The 22,836-nt window shown below is 41.5% G+C and overlaps 1 protein-coding gene across 1 annotated transcript; it reads left to right on the top strand.

Moving 5' to 3' along the window:
* Positions 1–13,683: 13,683 nt before the first annotated feature.
* LOC311004996 (indian hedgehog B protein-like) lies at positions 13,684–20,902 on the top strand. Its single transcript, XM_083997263.1, has 4 exons — positions 13,684–14,542; positions 15,722–15,879; positions 16,180–16,283; positions 18,470–20,902. The coding sequence occupies exons 1-4, from the start codon at positions 14,237–14,239 to the stop codon at positions 19,213–19,215; spliced, it is 1,314 nt and encodes a 437-aa protein (XP_083853389.1). The 5' UTR covers positions 13,684–14,236; the 3' UTR covers positions 19,216–20,902.
* Positions 20,903–22,836: the final 1,934 nt, after the last annotated feature.

Here is a 22,836-nt window from a genome sequence, read left to right as displayed (position 1 = left end):
AATGAGCCGCCAAAAAAAAGTAATTACGTAATGTCAGTTAAAGGTTGATTCATCAGTTTTGACTACATCCCAATGTAAAGTAGGTCACATGATGACACCTGAACCTGCGGATGGAGCTGGCGCAAGATAAAGACTGTGAGATGAGTCGGCCTCTTAATTTCACTCGTTGCTCCCAAGATCAAATAGAACACAGAGATAATACTAAATACATTGTGGCTGTTAAATTAGCTACGGTATACACTAATCAGTTCATGACAAACTCTTTTGAGTCCACATTGGCAGCTCACTCATTCTCATATTACAGGAAATGCATCTGCGTTGACCCTTTTTAACGAAAATCCAGAAATGTTCTTTTTCTGCAGGAACAAAATTCTGAAACGCGTGCTCTTTCTCTCGTATTGCGTTACCCCCCCCCCCGCACCCTTCAACCCTTCTGCCTTGTCAATCAGTAGAAGGAGGAAAAAGTCATTAAATCTCTCTGTTGGCCATGCATGTAATTACAGTCTGCCTGTATGTTGCTAAATACGCCCCGGCGCTAGTCTGGTCTCCCTGGTCATGTTTTTTCCTCCCACCGGCCATGTTTGAAGGCCTTATAATTGCCAGAGGCAGCGTGTCAGGATTAGAGGCTGCTGGTTTGAAACCCCGACACCCCCTTTTTCCCCTCTCCCCCCATGCAGACAACCACAACCTTAAACCTTAAACTCCCTGTACCCCACTTCATTCTGCTTGTAATACATGTGTTTGTATTAAAAAAGGGAATATTATTAAAGTCTACTAGGATTTAATTCTACAGGACAGACAGCCCACTACCGAGTAGACATTATTGAGATGTCATTTTCCATAAACTGAGCTGTTTCTTATCCACATATCTTATTATTTCTCTTCAGCTTCAGTCTGCCATACTCAGAGAGTGGCCACTGCAGAGACACTTTAATGTTTTTGTGGCTCATTATAACCATATTCTCAGAATATTTCAATTGAATTTACTTTGTTTTATCATTGCAATACTTTTTCTCATACTAGCTGATTTAACACTATAATCCTCAAAGTTATTCTGACCAACTGTTAAAGAACTGCCTGATATCATCCAGAGTTATGTATTATTTCATTGTTATTTGACCCCAGGTGGTGTCACAATATGAAACCCTACCATGAATCACACTGTTAGCCTTGCTACAGCTTTTTACAAGTGTTAATTAACATAGTGTATATTTGACTGGTGCCTGCAGGACGCCTGTGGTCAGTTGTCTACCTCTCTCATCTCACACTTCAGTCTTCCTATTCAGACACCACTTTCCCAGTAGGCAGTAACTCCAAGAAAAAACAAACAAACACATTTGGCAAATATTCATACTTCAGAGATACCAAACTCATTATTTAAGTTGGGCAATATTTACATTCTGTAGCCACTAGCCAGAATTCTTCAGAGCAGTGAAATAATTTGACTTGAAAGCCTTGTGTGTTTTGATGTAGCATAAACCTGCTGTGATTTTTTTTTTTTTTTTGCAGTGCTACAGGGCTACCCCTGTCTCACTGGCAGTAGTAAAACCCTTGTGGGTTTAGACAAATGAAGGTTGTTTGGGCCATCAAAGCATTTAAAGTTGAAATGATGGAGCTGATGGTCAGTGATGTCAGCAAAGATGTTGACTTTGTCTGAGTCAGAGCAGTTTCTGGTCAGTAGAGCCCCTAATTTCTCGGTCTGTCCATTGCTGTCTCCTTGTTTCTGTCTCTCTTTTAACCTCTCTTACTCTCACATCATCTCACTCTGCTCTCTCACACATCTAAAAACTGCTGCCCTCTCATCCAGGTCAGTGTGCTGATCTAAGCCAAAAGTGAATGCATTCACAAATCTAAAATGTGCATTAAAGTGTGCACTTAATTATATGCATTATATGTATATTACGGCATGATTTGTGCTCTGCTGCAAGAGGCATTATTCTGTCCTTTCACTTTCTTTCATCTCTCGTAAGATTGAAAATGACAGATCAGGGCACTTCATCATTGACTCACAAGACAAGGCATGAAAATCACGGGGTATAAGTCTTATTTCCTTTGAGGGAGTTGTCAAGTCGAAATCTTTTTTTTTTTTAAACATATGTTTATTGACATTTTGATTAAGTTATACAGACATAAACATACAACACGAACTTCAAATACTAATTCAAATATACTATGATTTTAGGCTACAGCAGGAGGTAATTTCCTTTTTTAAAAAACAAAATAAAACAAAAACAAAACACAAAGCTTAGTTAGTTTATTGGATGTTATAAGAACATATGATTGTGTTGGGGCTATAGTCCTCACTGCAGGCGAACCCGGTTCGAATCCCGCGCCAAGCGGCCCTATCCTGTGTCATCCCCCCCCTCTCTGCCTCCCATTTCCTGTCTCTCTCTCAACTCTCCTATCATTAAAGGCAAAAAAGCCCCAAAAAATATACTTAAAAAAAAAGAACATATGACTGTGTCATCAGAGCATAAAGAATGATAGTCGACACAGGGTGAAACAGCAAAACAGCTACAACAAAACAGGCAGCACAGCAGCATAACAAAGTTGATACACTTCCAAACCACAAAAGTGGTTTCAATTAGGTATGAATGAGAAATATATCCCCTCAGCAAGTTGGAAAAAATGTATTTTCCCTTTAATAGCAGTAGGAAAAAAAAGAACATCCTTTAACGAGTGGATATAGAGAAAGAGAAAGCTATGGTTGATAAGGCCTGAGTGGATGAGAGCATTGGGCTCTATGTTTTGGATGTTTCTTTTTTAATTGAAGCTGGGGAATGTTAAAAGTTCACATTACTGACCATGAACCAGGAGGCTTCAAGGTTCACTGCAACAACTATGCTAATTTCTTTCTCCCTTTTTTGGCCATTGCTGTATTTGGCTCCACACATTATAATGCTGTGACTGTACTTTGTCTGATCAGACAAAACGTGGAGAAACAGGGCTCCCAACGTCTCTTAGAACCACGCTATATTTGTGCTGCAATAAACTTGCTATTTAAAGTGGCATTAAAACACAAAGACATCCATCACTTCCAGGTGTCAGCATGATAAAAATCTAATTTACAATAAAGTAGATGTGGTAATTCCATGATGGATATTTTGTTCATGGACAATGTAATCTTGATGCTGAGATGCTTGATGGAAATGGAATGCAGATGTTGTTGCTGTGGAATGGAGGTTGGTTGAGGTATAATTATGGTAAGGTAAAATGAGGCTGTTGATGGTGAATTAAGTCAAATGAAGACGTTGTTGACTGGGGTGTTATTTTCAGTGAGGCCTCTATGTGTGCACCGCAGACATGTTTTTGAACAGAGGCAGGGGGAGTGGTACATGTACGAGTACTATACTGACATGAACACACAGAAACGCATATCTTTCATATTCATTCCAGAAACACGGCTTAAATATAACTGTTTTGGTCTGTGGGTCATCAATGACCTTGACTTGCCTCAGCTCATGGGATGAGGGAAATCAGAGGATAACACTATAGCTTCTGTATGTAAGAGGGACACACACACACACACACACACACACACACACACACACACACACACACACACACACACACACACACACACACACACACACACACACACACACACACACACACACACACACACACACACACACACACACACACACACACACACACACACACACAGGTCATGTATGTTCCACTCCTTTACAGCTGGCTCACAGAGTAAACAAGCAGCATGTATAGTGAAGAAGTCAACACATCCAGCAACAATCTCCCATCAGTAAATTCATTCATCAGTCAGTTGCATGTTGCTCCATGTAACTCGGATGAAGAGTTTGTTTAAAGTACTTAAAGTAAACCCTAGCAGAGACATCCTATAAGAAAGTACCCTTGGTTAACATAAGAAGGAAAAAGTTAATGTTACAACTTCCATATGTTGGGTCTTACATGAGTTTTGATTGGCTCTGTTGTAAAAGCACAGGTGCGGTACAGTTCCTAAATGTCCCAAGCTAACAATAGCTCAGTGTGGTTTAATTGACTTATTTCTCAGCTCCATGTTAAGAGGCCTTGCCAATGTCTCTGTGTCCTTTTCACCCTCCTTGCCATGTTCTAGGTGGCACGTAGTCTCTGGCCACTGTTTTGAATGGACTTTATAAAAACCATTGTAACCATGTGAACAATGCTGAAGTATCTAAAAGGGCCTGTGAATGGGAATGTCTTCATTCAATAAACAGCTGAACAATAAGACACCATGTAATTTCCCTAGTTTCTGTTTTCCACAGAATAAATATTTCTCTGTCTTTGCACAAGTGAGTCAATGGGCGGGACTGGTGGTGCCAATAAAAGAATATTTAATTTCTAAGTTTATTTTCCCTTTTGTATTTGTTCATTTGAGTTTTCTTTCCGGGAATGTTTTGTAGTAGTGGCAGGATTGTTATCAGATATATACTTTTTTTTTCATTGAAATCTCTCACTAATTCTTTCTTTCCCATTTTCTTACTGTGTGACACCCTTTTCTGTTCTCCACTATGTGTGTTTCCTCTGGATTTCCTCTTTCTTCATCTACTATATATCTCTGTTAAATGTCTGCCCCTCAGTCTTTCCACTTGTTCTCTGTTATGCCCCCCCTCCCCATTTCACACACACATACACACCCTCACCCCCACCCCACCTCCACCCGGCCCTGAAGCCAACACCCCCCACCCCCACCCCAGACAGCTGTCTCACCGCAGCACAGAGCTACGATGTGACACTGTGCTATAAATATGAGCACACATAGACACACACACAAACAGATACACACACACTATAAATACCATCCCTGTTCAAAACACACTGCTGCAGTATAAATATTTAAGTATAAATGTGTAATGAATTTATTGATATGTTGCCTGTGCCAGCAGGCACTGTTTTGAGCCGCAGAGTGGTGAACCAGTGTGGTGGGATTGAAGTGGTGCTGAGGGATTGTGGGAACGCATGTTCCGAGTTAGGCAGCTGACCAGTCGGTGGGCTGGAAGCTGGAAGCCGCATCACAGAAAGAGCTACTGATCAGTACCAGTCTTCATAGCCATCAATCTCCCTCTTTTTGCTCTTTCTCAACCTCTTTCTTTTTTCACTCTCCAACTTTCTTTATCTCTATTCTTTCTTTTTTGCTCTCTTTTTCACTGGCATAAACTCTGCTTCTTTCTTTGTCTTTTTTAAATCCCCCTCTATTTCTTTTGATTTACTTCATTCTTCTTTTTCTTTTTTCACTTAACTTTCACATGCTGAAAATATCTGTAATTCATAGTTGCACAATTTGTGTTCTGAGGATTTATGAATGAGGACATTTTTGTGTAGAAATGTGCAAAATGAGAAAAATTTGTGTCTGGCAGATTTTCCCACAGTCTCTCCCAAACTTGTTTTGACATTTTTTCTGCAAATGGAGAAGCCATTGAACCAAGACAGTCCATGTGGCGGACTGTTACCAGAAATGACAGTTCCTGAATTTGCTTCATTTATGTTGTTTTTGACAATCATGCTTATCAACAACAAAAAAACAACGAGTAACACTATATTTGAATACTGTACCTGATTTGAATCAACATTGCAGATGAACTGGTTTTGATCCACATCTCTAGCACATGCAAAATGACACAACAGCAATGTTTTACTTCTGTATAGACTTGGATGTATTTTTTAAATGCTGAAAAGAGACAGAGGTATAAAAAGTAACAAAACCTACTCACACAGCAGACACTGTGGCTATTGTGGTCTTAGTTTTATTGGGAGTAGCCAGTATCACTTCCTTTTGATAACAATCTCAATTAACCCTGCTGTTTGTTCAATGAAATTGTTCCAATGTCTCAATTTCCTTCCTCAGTTGTAGCTATTCCACTCTGGTTACTATAAGCCTCATGGGAAAACGACTATAATGTAGATTTCTATTAATATTGTTTGTGCAACAACCCTAGTGGAAGATTTTAGTTCTATTACAATTTTTGCAAAAGAACCATAGTTCTAAATATAACGCTTTAAATAGGCTCAATTTGAATCTCATAGATTTAGTTTGGACTATTCTATTTATACATCAATCTGTATTTAGCTAAGTAGATCCCATTGAGCTTTACAATTTCTTTTTCAAGTGACTGACAGAAAGTTGCAGACAGGCCAGTCAATGAAGAATGCAGAACAAAATGTAATGCAACTACAAAAGAAACCACAGCAAATGTGTTCTGCAACCAGAATAATCAAATATACTGCTCTTAGGGTTAGTGGGTATGTAACCAAATGATATATAAAATATAAATATAAGAAAGAATGTGTCAATGGTAACTTATAGGCCAGGCAGCTCTAAAGCATTTTTCAGCAGCAGGCCAACCCAAAGTGCCCAAACAAGAACAGTGCTGAGTGCAAATAATTATTAATAATAATGTAAACAATTATGGAAAAATTAAGAACAATTACGAGATATAAATTAATAAAGAATAAAAGCTAGGATGGGGTAGACACTAAAATGGAGCATAAATAACAAAAAATAAAAGGTCTTAGGTCTTCAGCCTTGTTTTTAAAGAACTCAGTGTTGGAGGGATCCTACAATTTTTTGGGAGCTTCTTCCAAATACTTGGTGCATGGACACTGAACACAGCATCTGCATGTTTAGTTCTGAATCTGGGAACAGAAAGCAGACTGGCTCCAGAAGAGCTGAGAGGTCTGGATGGATCTGTTCTCTTCTCTTCTTTATTAGGATCCCCATTAGCAACATACACATAAACATTCACATCAACACATAAGAAACATACATTCACATATACACATGAAAAACACACATTTATACATGACACAACAAAAACAAACAACAAGGCTCCCTGTAGCTCCCTGTAGTAGAAGATCAGAAAAATACTTTGGGCCTGAACCATTTGGTGCTTTATAAACCACCTGTACCAAACAAACATTCTATAAGAGGGAGGAAGCCATGTAAAGACTGCAGAACTGGACTGCTGTGATCCACTTTCCTGGTTTTCATGAGGCAGCATTATGAATCTGCTTTTTTAGGTTGTATATGAATCGGAGGTCTTAGCCTCATGGTTCCCCTGATGATTATGACTGTCAGTTCTTATATATAAACATGCTTGTTTTGTTTTGTCCCAGTGTACATCTAGTTCCATGGCCCAAATCTGGCCCGTATACAGCGTGATTGATGATGATGATGCTACACCACACACACAAAATCCAGCTGTCCAATCAATACCAGAAAATAATAACCAGAATCTTCCCAGATGTGGGAATATATGGGCCGGGCCAGGGCCATAGACCCAGGCATATGTTGGGCCTGAATTTTGATTTTGCTATCTGGGAGGTGTTAGACAACAATAGCTGGAGGCTGTGTGCTGAAGGAGCAGCTACAGTGCTTGAGCTGTTGATTAATGAATGGTTCACACGTGGGCAGATAAGAGGAGCGGCAGTTAACAGCTTTCCTTGTAGTGACAAAGGTAGAGCACATCACAAACACAAACTCATTCCCCTCTGTCCTTATACCCTTCTTTGCCAGATTGTTCTCTACACCATTGAAGAATTGTGTGTCTCAGGCTCTGTGCTTTTTTTGCTTGCAGGGTCACACCTACCACATGCCAATTAATGGTTAAGTATTTGAGCCAGACTGCCCAGTAGAGGGTTTGTGCCTCCTCATTTTCTCCATCTACAGTTCTATCATACATTTTCTCCAACCACCACTATGCTGATGACATCCAGCTATTCTTGTCATATACGATACCTGACTGACTGATCAGGTGGAGACACTCATCGTAGGTCACCTTGCTGACATTTCAGAATGTGTTGTATGGCACCACCTCAGGCTCAGTTTGGACAATACTGACCATTCTTCTGACATACAGAGGACTGTATTGCTTGTCCCCACCCTTGGATACGACCCGTTCGAATGCACCAGCAGCAGGTGACCAGATTCTTTGTCATTGTGGAAGCAACATTAAAGACACAGTTGCCAAGTGGTCATTAGATAAAGGAAATAATGTTGATCCGTTTTACACTATAAAGTTACTATGGTCTCCCATGTGACAACTCTCTGTTTAGTTGACCGTCCTACTTCCACCTCCTCATCCATAGTTGATTAATTACGTCATCTTCATTCTTTGCTCCCATAATGACCACATCTCCATGGGACAACCTGATGACAAATGCAACTGCTGTTAAACTGACACATATTTTTTCTTCTTTCTTTTTTTCTACTTGGTTCTATAGGGGAAGGGATGCCCACATTGAGACATGTCAGTGACTTATGGTCAATACTGTGGTAATGTCACCTTACGCAGCAATGTCCCTGGGATTGACCCTGGACAACAAACTGTTTTCTGCAAACAATGCACCATCAGCCCACTATTGCAGACTCCTATACAACTGCAGCCTCTCATTCCTCCACCTCAGCCCTGGTCTCACCTCAGGAAAATACATTTTTCACCATGCTATCATAAATATATCAACACAGAGAGTCCAGACTTACACAATAGAGCCATACCTAATGTGATTAGACTAAATGCAACTGGGACTGTCTCAGATAGGTACTGGGAAGCAAGTGGACCCGTGGCTGACCCTCTTAGTTTTAGCTGTTTGGGAGCAATCACTTAACTACTGTTGATGTCATTTAGCACCCTTTTTTCAGTCTTGTAGAGGCTGAATGCAGTCAGGCATCTTATGTTATGCCACAAAATTAAAGTTTATGAATAGATCATGATAATGAAGAAGATCAGGAGAAATAAGCAAGTTATTTTTGGATTATTATATAAATCAATGTGTCCTTATGTTCCTCTTTCATCCTGCCCCTCACTTTACTCTCTCCTGTCCTTCCCACCCTCCCACTATGTTTACCTCCTCTCCCTCCACTTAACCGAATATTCCTGTCATCTCACTCACCCTCTTCTGACCTCCTCTCTTTTCATCTGTGAACTTTCTCCCTTCCTCATCTCTCATCAACTCTCCCTCCCTGTGTTCTCTCAAAGCCATGTCCCTCTGTCCTTCCGCTACCTCCAATCATCAGAGCTTACTGTTGTTTTTCTCTGATTTCAAGTTAGACATCTGTGAAAATGCACATGTGCATGCACCCATAAGAGTGAATGTTCATAGGAGTAAACTGACTCAACGCTGTTTTCATATGCCTCAGTCTATTCACCAGTCTGTTTCCGTGTTTACCTTTGAGCACCCAGGGTAATCATATTGTCACAGACTATTTCAGGGTTCCCACTCAACCTCACTCTATCCACCTCTCTGTCTCTCTTGTGCTTTTCCACCTCTCTTTTGCTTTTCATTCACACAATGCTATACTATCTCCTCCCTTCTCTGGTTTTACCTGTCTTTCTTTATTCTCTTTTCTGTTTTTGCTAGTTGTTTGCCTCACTTTTTTCTCCATCCTCTTTCCTCTCTCTCTTTCTCTTTCTCGCCCTCCTCCCCTTTTGCTGTCTCTCCTTCTTTCTGCCCAAAGTTCTGCAGCCCAGCTGGCATGATTTTCTAGTGGTGTAGTAAAATATAAATATAATAAGGACGTTTTTGAGCTGGTGAATCCATTCTGAGCAGAGAAACATCACCACAGTACCCACAGATGTGGCACACATTCAGGAGAGAGAGAGGGGGAAGGAGAGAGGGAGGAGAAAAAATCCCTCATTTGACATGGAGAGAGTACAGCAGGAGCACTGGCTGCATTATTGTTGGCATTACTAAGCTACTGGACTTGTTATTAGGACACTTCATACAAATTTGACTCGAGTCTTTGTCAACAACCTTAGAGCAAGTCTCCAATCTTTTGAACATGAGTCTTGAACCCTCAAGTCTTAATTTAAGACTAGTCTTTTAAAGGAACTTTTGAAAAAAAAAAAAAACCTATCCATATGTAATTAATAAATGTGCAGTTCTAGTGCAAATATGGAGCGTTCAACTACTCTGTAAGACAGCCATTTGATTTGCAGATGCATTGAGTCGGTTACACCGGTGTCAGTAACCTAGCCTATTAATCATAGTTTGGATAATGAATTTATTTTCTCCTCTCTTCCAGTAACCCAAATAGCTGAACAGTAGCCTAATAAACAGACAACAAGCTGAGGAATGAATGATTGGATTCTGTTATATTTTGTTTATTTGTATTCTCTGAATGACCGAATCATTCCCAGCCGTCTGTGCACAAATTGAGTGTGTCGTTGTGTAACACTTTGTTTGCTTGTAATAATCTAGATTTATAGGCTATTAATGCAAAACGTAATACTGCATCTTTAGTTTTACTGCATTTGTGTATTTTGATGATCAGAGTCTCTGAATAGCATAGGCTACTTATTTTCCTCAATATGTAGCATGTGTATTTGCATGCGTGCACATGTGCTTCCATCTCTCCAGGCATATGTGTTTAGTGTCAGAGCACGGCATACTTCAGTCTCCTGGGCAGATCTTTTGTTTGCTTTAGCCGTGCGGTGGCTAGCCTAGCCCGCTAACTCCAAGACACATTTAGCCTGTGCTCCACTTTTATATCATCCTGCTTTTATTTTCCTTCTGTCTGCTCTCAGACCAAACACTCTGCACTAAACCGGCCTTTAGCAGGACCAGTATCGGTGCCACTCTGAACCATTGATAGACAGATTTGGTCAGTGTGGTTTTCACTGGCTGCCATGCTAGCTCCGGCTTAGCTACTAAACTGCTCGCACCGGCCAAGTGGTACTTGCTGACAAAAATGTATGGCAAAATGTGTGAAGGCTGCAGTTAGACGCAGCACTTCCAGGAAGTTATGATCCCCTTGTTCTGGAAGATTGAGGCTTATAGTTTTAAGACAGAACCATTTTAATACAGCCTAGTGTACAGAGACGCAGTGTTAGGTGTTTATTGTGGTCTGGGGTTGGACGCTGGAGTGTGTGGAGGGACAGGAGGAGGAGGAGGAGGAAGAGGGTTGGTGGTTTTAGCCACCAGCTGTTGTTACCTTGAGCATAACGTACTTTAACCCCCATTACAGCGATCCACCACAAGCCACAAACACGCTAGCTTCCACTGACTGCAAAACAACCCGGACTCACTTGTTTACCAGCTAATGTGCCATGCCATTCACTCTTTCTTACTCACTCAACCCCTCTCCCCTCTTTCTCTTTCTTTCATCAACCTCTCCCTTAACATCTTGCGCCCTCATTTCCCAATATGTGCTCTTCAGTCCCTTTGTAGAATTTTCTCTCCCTCTCTCATTATCTGTATGATTCTTTTTCACATCCTTCCCATCTCTTTTTTCTTCATCTCCTTCTTTGCTATTCCTTTTATCTATGTCTTCCTCCTTTTGCCCCTCTCAGAGACTTTGTTGGTTAGGTCCTTGGGTATGCGTGGGTAACCCCGGTGCCCATGTAAAGGCCCTATGCTGTGGACTCATAGAGCCCCAGTGTCAGTAGATGAAAGCAGAGGGAGATTCTGGGGCTGGCACCCATCTCCCTCTGTCCTGCCACCGTGGCCTCTTATTTCACAGAGAAAATTAATAACTTTAACAAACATCAATGAGCAAGGGCCTGATGATTGGTTGCGTTGTCGGCTAGCCTGGTGTGTGTTTGTGTGTGTATATGTGAACATATGAGTTTGTACTTTGCACACATGCCTGTATGTCTTTGCTGAGTGAATTTTTGCGAGGCTGCATGTGCATTTGAGCTCATACCTTACAATATGTGAAGCATGTTAGGAAAAGACGCTGACAGGAATAGTGTCAGACAGAGAAGTTGACAGGTTGATGAATAGAAACAAAAAGGGGAGGGGGAGGTCCTCTTTGGTTTGATCTGATCAGATCGTTGCCTGCTTGAAAGGCAATTTCTTGAGGCGAAAGAGGAACGGAAAGACGGATGGATGAAACGAGGGATGGATGGATGGGAGAATGTGACCACTTCTGAGGCATTGTCGACAGCCACACTGAATAGGCAGCGGGCCTGCCTGGAGCCACGCCCGTATTTATGAACTTCAAAAGAAAGATGACACACATGCACTCACGCACACCCACAAAATGTTGATAGTTACAGGAAAACATATGCCTGTGCAAACGTGGGTACACACAAATTTGCATATAGATTTTTGCTCACGAACACACTCAGATTATAGAAACGTACACATGTAGGCTGAGATACAGCACCACTAAATGAGGCCGACAGATGTATCAGCACTTAGGCTCTAATGGGTCACAGCAGCTCTGTAGTTGTATCTTTAAAAAAAAAGCTGCATACAGTGCATATAGTTGTTTAATAAATGTTAAACAGCCTGTAGTTATGCAATACATTGAACCTGAGAGCAGTGTAAAGCCTGACAATGTCTTACATGCTGACTGCAGTGGAGTGGCCATGCAAGGCACTGGCTTGCACGTATAGCAGTTTCAGATTCAGTGTCTTGCTCAAGAGCAGGACACAGAGGCTGAACTACGAACCCTTAAAAGAATAGTTTGATAATGATAAAACCACAACTTCCTATCACATGAGTGCCAGTAGCCTATCTTAGCTTAGCATAAATTGTTGCCTTAATGGTCAACATGCTCTTGATGCACTGCCACTGACCACTGTAGTTGGAAACAGATTCAGTAAAACACTGACACCATTATGACTTAGGCTACTTTGATTTCTTTTAAGCGGCTTGTATGTTCCCTGCCAGTGTCGTCCTAATGAATTTACACAAGTTTCAGTTGATGTTCTATTTCAGCTAAAAGGTAAACACAGCTATAGATGGGTGTTTACTGTGAGTGAATCTCGCTCTTTGCCTTTCTCTGTTCCACCGAGAGACATGAAAAGTGGCGGCGCAGCAAAAAATACTTTATGGTGTTTATGCTCACAAATAATAAAACATAAATTGTGGAAACCCTCAGCCTTGTACAGTTCAGTTCATTCAAAGGAGCTTGCCCTGAGAAACAGGGGTGAGACCACTGATTTTCTGCAGGTAAATATTTGAAGAGCTAATTTGGAGGGGCTGCGTTTGCTGGTGTTTAACAGTGTGTGTGTGTGTATCAACCACACAGCCTACAGCCAGAGAGCCAGACAGCCAAAAGTTAATAAATTGGAGACGTAATTTATTTGTCCACATTAGGAAACTGGCATAAAGTAGCCTAATTAATCTTGTCGATTAATTAGGGTGATTGTCTACACTGACTGGCACAGTTGTACGTCAGCAGTCATTCAGGCAGCCAGCCAGTCGTGGATTGAATCAGTCAGCCGGACAGTGACAATCTTTTTGACAGTCAGTCACCCGGCCAGTCAATCAGTCGTTCAGCCAAACGATCCCTCAGCAAGTCCACCTGTGACACATCCAGGCGATCTGTCTCACAGCTAGTAAATTACCACAGCCAGTCAACCAGACACCAGCCAGCCAGTCAACCACTGACCCTTGATCTTATTTGATATTGGAATGCAGCTGCAGGGTGAAAAACACTATACTCCAGGAAATTGATTGGTTTAAATGGATTGTGATTGCCTGTTGTTTACAGTCTAAAACAAAAAGAATAGACAGCTGTCAAGGGCACAGACAGACAAAGACAGCAAGTGGAAATGTGAAGTGGCAGAAATGAAGGGTAAAGCTTATGTTTGCTGCCTGCCTGCCTGCCAGCAGAGTGTGGACAGGACTCTCCAGTGCGCCCTGTGCCCAGGAGGGGCGGGGTGGGTGGCAGAGCAGGGACAGAGGAGAGAGGAGAGAGGAGAGGAGGGCAGGACTGGCAGGGTGCGGTCTGAAGTGGCAACAGATCGTTTTGGATCATTCAAATCCCTTCAATTCAACTGGAAAGCTGCAGCTTGTTGCGCGCCGGCCGCATATGGAGAGGAGAAGCTTTCAATCCAAAAAGGGCACCAACCAAACAGCAGGCGAAAGTGGCTGATGTTGTTGACAGTTTCCCAGAGCAAAAGAAAGAGAGGGAGAGAAACCACAACACTGCAACTTGGATATCAGCAACCGCTCTCTCTCTTTAACTCTCTCACCCACCAAATCGACTTTGAACCTGTTTGTTTAAATACACAGACTTTACAGCCTGCACACTTACTGTTGATTCTGTAACGCGGACGGAGCGAAGTTTCTCAATTTGGGGCATTATTTGTCATTTTGGAGCCGCTAAAAAACTTTTCGGTGTCCTCATGGTGTCCGGTGCAGCCGAGGTGCTGAGCTTCTTTTATCCGAGATTTTCGGACGTCAAGTTGCGACTGTCACGGACGATGGAGTCGGGAACTGAACCGGGGAGGTACTGAAGACATCTCTCTCCCCAGGGAGAGTTCTCCCTCCCCCTCCCGGGGCGATGCGGATCTCCTTCCTCCTTCTCACCGCCTCTCTGTGTGCCACGGTCCTCCTCCTCGCACCTGCCTCGGAGGGCTGCGGGCCGGGGAGGGGGTACGGCAAGAGGCGGCCCCCGAAGAAGCTCACGCCGCTCGCCTACAAGCAGTTCAGCCCCAACGTCGCCGAGAAGACGCTGGGAGCCAGCGGGAGACCCGAGGGCAAAATAACGCGCAACTCCGAGCGCTTCAAAGAACTGACGCCAAATTACAACACAGACATCATCTTTAAAGATGAGGAGGACACGGGCGCCGACAGGCTCATGACCCAGGTGAGGAGGGGGAGATGAGCGGGTAGCTACACGGAGCAAAGGGATGCAGAACATCTTGCACAGACGCGCAAAGATGGAGCTCTGGTCCTGGTTCCTCCTGCTTTATATATCATTGTAGGTTATAGTGACAATGGGTGTAATTGTCAGGATGTGATGTGCCCACTCTTGACTCTTGAGCTGACTATAGCAAACCTGTTCGGAGTGGTTGAATAAAGTGAGTCACTTGAAATTTGCCAGACTGTTGCATCCAGTTGTCTGCTGAATGTTTGCCACCAGTTAAATGTTTAAACCAAAGTGATTGATTTCATCGACTGTGGAATTTTCTGCGACACTGACATAGCTGCAGATGTTGAATTGAACTATTGCTTTTACACCCATACTGAGCCTTTTTGTTGTTGTTGTTGGATGATCTCATTCATCTCAATTTTCCATCAGGTTACACACATGGAGGTCTCACTCATCGTAGGATCAATTTTGGACTAAATGCCTGTCAATAAAGTAGATTATCTAAGATTAAACTATCTAATCCTGATCAGAATTTCACTTTATAGTCTCAGTGCTGGTTTGGCCCACAAGAGGACACCTTTCAGCCATATGCAATTGTAACAAGTGGTTGCTTTACGCACAGCCCGCCAAACCTCAGGCGTGTTGCATGAGTTGGATGATACATAATAACACAAAAGCATTCATTCAGTCATTCATTGGTGGGCATGGGCATTAATTGCATTAAGTATGAATTACATCAAATGAGATTCATTAGATTTGAGCACCTCCACTGTTGGTGGCATCTTGACCTCAAGCATCTGGGAAAACTGCTGAATCATTCCAAGCTATCACATAGTTGTGTGTAGTTTGACCATTCACCTGACAACATTTCCCTGACTCAGTTGTCATATGGCCTATAGTCACCATAAGAAATACAATATGCCCTTTTTGTGTCTAGAGTTTAGTCATACTCTGGTTCTCCTCTTTGTGATTTCTTGTTCTGTCAGTTCAGTTTCCCTGTCCAGTTGTACTGTAATGAAACTGACGTAAAAAAAAAATGTGTCTTCTCCCTGAATCTAAACCCAAGCATCTCTTTCTTTCCCCTTTCAGTTGACCTTTTCCTCCCAAACAGGTTTCTTGATTGTTTGATTCTAACATCCTATCTATTCTTTCGCTTTCTGTGCCTCTCGGTAGCGTTGTAAAGACAAGTTAAACTCTCTGGCCATCTCTGTGATGAACATGTGGCCCGGTGTGAAGCTGAGAGTGACAGAGGGCTGGGATGAGGACGGTCATCATTCAGAGGACTCCCTGCACTACGAGGGACGTGCTGTCGACATCACCACCTCAGACAGGTAGGCACGAAGTACAAAACTGAGGTGAAAATAGGCCAGACAAGTCATGCCGAGGGCAATAACTGCTTTCAGTCGGTCAGTAACAGCCAACAAGGCAACAAGTCAATCAGCTTATCAGTGATGTAATGAACCAACCACTTAAATCAGCAAATTTGCTGTGTATGTGACCAAATTCCTCCTGAATCCATAACCTTTTATGTCATCTTAAAAGCTAAAAATAATGGTCCTCTGTAGATTTATACTTCATATCAGATTTAATCATATAGAAAGTTCATAATGCCTTTTTATTCCTCCTCTTAGGGACAGAAGTAAATACGCCATGTTGGCCCGGCTGGCCGTTGAAGCTGGATTTGACTGGGTCTATTATGAGTCCAAAGCCCACATTCACTGTAGCGTCAAGTCAGGTAAGAGATGGGTATGATCTACAGTTGTGTGTGTGTGTGTGTGTGTGTGTGTGTGTGTGTGTGTGTGTGTGTGTGTGTGTGTGTGTGTGTGTGTGTGTGGGTCTGCACACACACAATTCATCTGATTGTGTGTTTTTGTATGTTTTTGTTATGGTGGCCAGCTGTCATTACCACTAATGAGGTTGATACTAGACCCTTTGTCGGTGATTTTGCTATAGCTTGCCTTTCTGTGCCTGTATCATCAGTCTAAGTGTGTTTGTGTGTGTGTGTTTGGCCTATTGGGAGCCAATCAGAGCAGGATGTGCACCTGTGCTCTTCACTCTCACTCAGTGGTCTGATGTCATCATAACGTGATCTGTCTTGTAACTGTGGAATACGAAGCTCTATAATGTATCTGTAAAGGAGATACTCTGATTTTTGACGTGGTTGAAGTCTTTGCTACATGTAGTGGTGTGAAGGTGCAGTGATTGACATTACAGCACATTTCAGAGTTTCTCTTTTTTTCCCCTTCAAGTTTTACTGCTGATATTAAGTTACATTTCTCCAACACACACATATTTTATCAAACACAGTCCTTACGCCAACAATACTCGGCCACATTCCATCTAGAGTGATTTTAACTTGTGAGACATTTTAGAAATCCATTTACCCACGTCTGGTACCGCCAGCTATTTGATGCCAAACTTCATTCTAGCAGCCTGTCCAGGTTAGTAGGCTGTGAGATGATTAACTCTGCCTTTGTTTTGCTGTTGCTTTTCCTTCAGCAGGTTTCTCTCAGATCTCTTATCTGAGTCTTATCACCTCCCGGTCACAGCCCTCCTTTTATGCAGCCTTCAGGCGCACAGACACACACACCTTGAACAAATATTTGGCCGCCTTAACACTGCCTTAAGACAGCTCTCCCACAAACACACACAAACACACACTTGAGGAAGAGTGATGAAGTTCTTATTTCAAACTGATTTACCTAGGAGTCTAAGGTCACTTAGGAATCGTCTTTGTATTTCCCTCCCCTTCCCTAAATTTCATAGACTTCATCCCACTACGGCTTTTTTTTTCAAATTAGCAGATTTCAAGTGTTGGGATTCAAACTCATTACAGTGCATTGGTGCTTTTTCCTTGTGTGTGGACCCATGACTGACCACGTGACTCAGTTTAAAACTCAAACTCTGCTGTAATCCAAACAATTTGTACACAGTCTGTGTGCTTTCCTGTCTCTCTGACCCCAGGCCGTGCTCTGACTGCGGTGATACAATCAGCTGGTTATCCATTAGCTCTTGCTGACTACCTCTTCTTGCCACTTCGTCTCGGTGTGTCTTAAAGGGCCACCTTATTCAGATACACTCAAACAGGATCAAATGCATAGCTAGTGGCAACATTGGCAACCGAAATGAATGACAACAGCCTAAGAACACAGAAATAAATATATTTTCCTAATAATGGTAAATTACTTATGTCATGCGGATGCCACCACGCTATAATGGGTTTAACAAGTTATACAGAGTAGCAGGAAAGGTATGCACGCTCTGTGTGGAGGGGTAACTTGTCTCCTTTGACAGCATTATCTGAGGAAAAATAGAGGTGTTTTGATTTTTGACAGTTGTTTGTTTAAAGGACGTCACTATGCATTTTTAACAGCCCTTGAAAAAAAAAATTCATAACTAATTTTTTTGGGGGGATTTTGATTCATAGTCTTTATTTAGGCCTTTGTCTTACTACATGGTTAAAGGGGCAGATAGATTACAAGTTTTTAAGTTTTTCAAAACATTATGTGCTTTTTCACAAGTTATATGTAATCAAATGAATTGCTTGTGTGCTGTGTATGTGCTGTGTATGTTAAATTCTTAATCCTCCAAAGATTTCTGATGCGTGTTTCTATGCGTGTGTATGTGTGTGTATAGTCAGAAGCTAACAGTCCAGGCAAAGTTTGAACCATAGTCACATTATATGCATATGTTAACAATCTACCACTGATCCACTGAGATAATGTTGTCCCTGAGTCAAAGTCTCAGCTGCTTTATAGATCACTCAGTGACCTAGAATAACCTGCATGTGTAGACGTGCTGTACTCCTGAGAGGAGCTCCAACTGTACTCCCCTGTCTCTAAGTTTTATCTTCTCATACTTGTCGCATCAAGGAATGATAAGAAAAATAATATGTTGCTTCTCTTTCTTTCATCTCTCCAGAACATTCTGTGGCGGCCAAAACTGGCGGCTGTTTCCCTGGTGACGCTCAGGTTATTCTCGAGGGTGGAGCTACTAAAAAGATGCAGGATCTTCGCCCTGGTGACCGTGTCTTAGCTTCCTCAACAGCAGATGGCCATGGTCCTCTTCTCTACAGCCCGGTCTTATCCTTTTTGGACCGCCAGCCTGAGGTCCAAAAGACCTTCTACGTCATTGGCACCGACGAAGGACTTAATATGACGCTCACAGCAGCTCACCTGATCTTTGTCACAGACTGCACCGGTGGGCAGAGTGAGCCAGGATGGCAAGAGACAATCAAAGAGCCTCTTTTGGGCTCCATACCAGGGGGCAGGCCGAGCTGGGGAGCAGGTCTGAGGACAGTTTTTGCCAGCGAGGTCCGTCCAGGACAGTGCGTACTGAGGGCACGAGAGGAGGTGGGGTCACATACAGCTTTTTCAGTTGTGACCTTTGTGCAGGAGCGGAAAAGCACCGGACTGTACGCCCCCCTCACCCAGCATGGCTCTGTAGTGGTGAATGGTGTACTGGCATCTTGCTATGCTGCTGTGGACAATCACCATTTAGCCCACTGGGTCCTGGCCCCACTGAGGTTCTTCTACAGCCTGATCGGCCCCTCAGAGCCACAGACTAACGGGCTGCACTGGTACCCTTGGCTTCTACAGAAGCTGGGGCAAATGCTGCTGGATGACGGACACTTTCACCCCTGGGGGATCGAGCAAGTACATAGATAGGAGCCATGGTGATGTGTTCACACTGATGACTTCATTCAGTTCCCTGTATTCAGGAGCACTAAAGCACAGAACACAGCCTTCTCTCTCAAAAGAGGAAAGCGACTGAGGCACCACCAAATACAACTGATTTTACAGTGTAAACGTATTTTGTATGAACTAATCTCAACTGTATTTGCTGCCCCCATTTTGTAGCATGAGTAAAATCATGAGAGACAAATACAGGGGACTGAAACTGTCAGGATTCATTCACACAAATTTATTGAAATCTGTGTCAACATTCATACAGTACATTTCATTTTGAGATCAAGCTGATATAGTCAGAACAAATTTTTACACGTTGGAGAAAAAGGTGAATCTAGGAAACTAGATACTGAACAAGGTGTGATTTGAAGCTCTGTATGTACATAGGTATTTATACAGTTATGCAGAAGGAAATAAACACAACAGATCAACTTTGCTCTGTTGACTATCTTAATCATCACTGCAGTAAATCCACTGATTCTCTTCAGAGAGCCTATACTGTTTGTTAGACTTCATTTACAGAATAATGTCGAATTGAAAAATCGATAAGGCTCATTAAATTGTGGATGGTGCAGTGCTATATATTGACTTAAAGCAGTGTAGCAGTGTGCTGGTGATGCACTGTGGTTTCACATCCGGAAAAGGACTTTGTTGGGAAGCTATTGAATGGCAGGGAATGATGACGGACGCCACTTTTGTGTTGCAGTGTTTCTTCAATTGAACAAACTTTGTGAAGTACTCATGCAGGTGGTTGCCACCCTCTCTTATCTGTTCTTCCTCGTCTGCCTTTTTGCTTTCATCTAATTTAATAGTCTCAGATTATTTCTATGGGTTCATTTATACATCTTTATGTTTTTATCAGGTATTTTGTGACATGTTTTTCATGGTTTCAGGTTTTCAGTTCAGGTCAGCAGTATCTAGTTAAGGCATTCACAACACTCAGGCTGTATTAAACTACTGTATTAAGCAACAGCTATGCATCATGATAGATAAGTTATCTTTAATCTTGAATAGTAAGAGTTTGTTTGATAGCTCTCCTTTACATTATCCTTTTTTCTTTTTCTTTTTTTTGTGTTTTGCGTTCCATCTATCACCCAAGACCTAGATTGGCAGAGGTACAGAAAATCAATCAATTAATTTTATGAGAGCAGATCTAATCTTGTGATAACAACAATAACAAAAAACACATGAGTCACAATCATAGAAAAACACATGAAAACATGATATTTTTTTCTGGGGTCTGTACCAAACAAGCATGCTCCCTGGATGATATGATTTATAGGCCAGGAAACCTCTGTAGAAACACAATGCTTTTTTCTTTTTCTTTTTTTCTTTAATGATATGTTGTTTTGGTTTTGCCTTTATCAAAAAAGAATTGCAGATCCTGCAATTTGAACATTGCACTTGGCCATATTGTGATTTTGATAATATTTTGATAAATTGTTCAGCCCCTAAATATGGATTCACGTGTAGCTCAAATTGCCCAAGTGTCCTTTCAGGAAACACTTGTTGAGCATGTTTTGTGAAGACTCAACATTACAGTTATCCAGGAACTCCAAGGCTTTACTCTATATGCCTGCTCAAAGTTGTGTTAAATATGTATATTAAGCTATTGTTGGAGAGACTATTTAAAGATCTATTTTTAGAAAATAATGTAAACTATTATTATTATTATTATTTTGGCAACTCTGTTCATACAATTTGTATTTGAAACATAAAGTTGATGTTTTTAAACCAAAACCACTCACTCTGTTCTTTATTTTCTAGCGATTAAAAAGAAGAAGATGATATGCCCTACACAATTAGCTACAAAATAACTAGTTAGTATTTTCTTTAAAAAATAAAGTCCATTTTTCTTGACATCATGCTTACTCAGAATCACCAACACAAGCTAAATACTGGGTTTTGGTAATAATATGAAGCTGCCTATAGCCAGTGATAAGTATAAATGGTGATGTGTCATTGTGAATCCAACATTAATAGCTGTGGTTACAGGGTGGGCTGCTGGTTGATTTCAGTACCACGGACAGCAGCACTCTGCAGCAACACTCCTCTGTCCTCCTATTGATGCCGGAAAGTGTTTTTTTTTTTTTTTTCTAAGACGGTGAGTTAGTCTTTGAACACAGCACACCCTGCTGGATGCATCTGTATTTGCAGAAAAGGAACGTTTTGTTTTTTCTTTACTACCATTTGTTTCTAAGCGTGGAGAGGAAAAAAAAGTATATTTAGATATTTTATCCTTTTTGTCACACAATGTTTGATTTGAAACAATGATCACAACATAGGCCACAAATGATCAGTCAGCACAAACAGATTCTAAGTCATCTTTAATAGTATCGGTCAGTTAGGTACAGGAAAAACCTTTTTGTTGTATCCCATAGCTCATCGCAGGAGACCGTAATGATCCGTAAAGACAGATAGAGAACCAGACCCAGGTAAAACACTCAAACACCAACTTATACGTACAATTTGAAAAATGTGGTTGATTTACCTGAATGTGCAGGTGATGTTCTTACATGTGAGGCCTTTTTTTTTTTAAATACACATGAAGAAATCATGCACACCCCAAGAACTTAGAACACAGAAAGCCAAATTGGTCCACCTGAGTCTGAATTTTTATCTCTATGTGTCCCGTCTCCATGTAATTATGTTTAACTCTTTGGACGACGATACCCCGGCAACATTTTTGAGGCAATGCTTATGGACAACCAGCAATTTTAATCAGGGCTAATTTGATGGGGGTCAGTAAAAAAAAACATACAATATGTGACTGCCCACCACCCCCTTACTAAGATTAAGAAAATAAATAATAAAAAATAAATAAAATTGCCTGTTTCAACTGCCTCAAAAGTGACCAAAAGTATCATTGTCTTAAATTAGGGGTGTTCACACAACAACACATGGGAAGTCAGCATGCTCACAGTAACTCACATACAGATATGAATGTTTTTATAGAATATGTATCTGTCATCACAGCTTGGCAAAATTACACTTATACACAACAAATGCACAATAACACCTGGAACCATAATACCAGCCAGTGGAAAAAGACCCAAATACGTTTTGCGTTGCCTTTGTCCAGTCAGAAAAAGCTTTCTGTTAAACGGACGGCCTTATTCCCTGGTAGGTGGTGGTGATATCGTCCAATAACAATAGCCTATAGATAAAGAATTTATGTTTCCAAACAACCCATAAACACACGCACGCACACACATACATTTTCTCCCACACTTATTACATGTTAATAACATCATGAGAAATGTGAATCTCTTTTTAGTCAGTGACTGAATGTGAGATAGTTTTAACTACCTACAGAATGCGGCTATGTTGAGAGCAGTAAACCTGACAGAAGTACAAAACATTCCATCACATCCTCTTGTTGGCAATTATGTTGACATAGTTACATTAGGCTATATGTAATCATTGCTTGGCAGCATACAAAAATAAAAGAAGTTGCTCTGGTGCATATTTTGAGTCATCTGCATTTGAGTTAAGTCATCTCTATGCAAACAAAAAGAATTGTTTTCGGCACATTTTTTTTCAAACGAATGAGGCTGGCTCAGTTATATAATATATTGATTAGTATTAGGGTGTTACTGT

This window comes from Trachurus trachurus (assembly GCF_905171665.1).
Source record: "Trachurus trachurus genome assembly, chromosome: 21".
NCBI lineage: Eukaryota > Metazoa > Chordata > Actinopteri > Carangiformes > Carangidae > Trachurus > Trachurus trachurus.
Note: the sequence above shows the minus strand (reverse complement) of the source record. Positions and strands in the feature narration are given on the sequence as shown.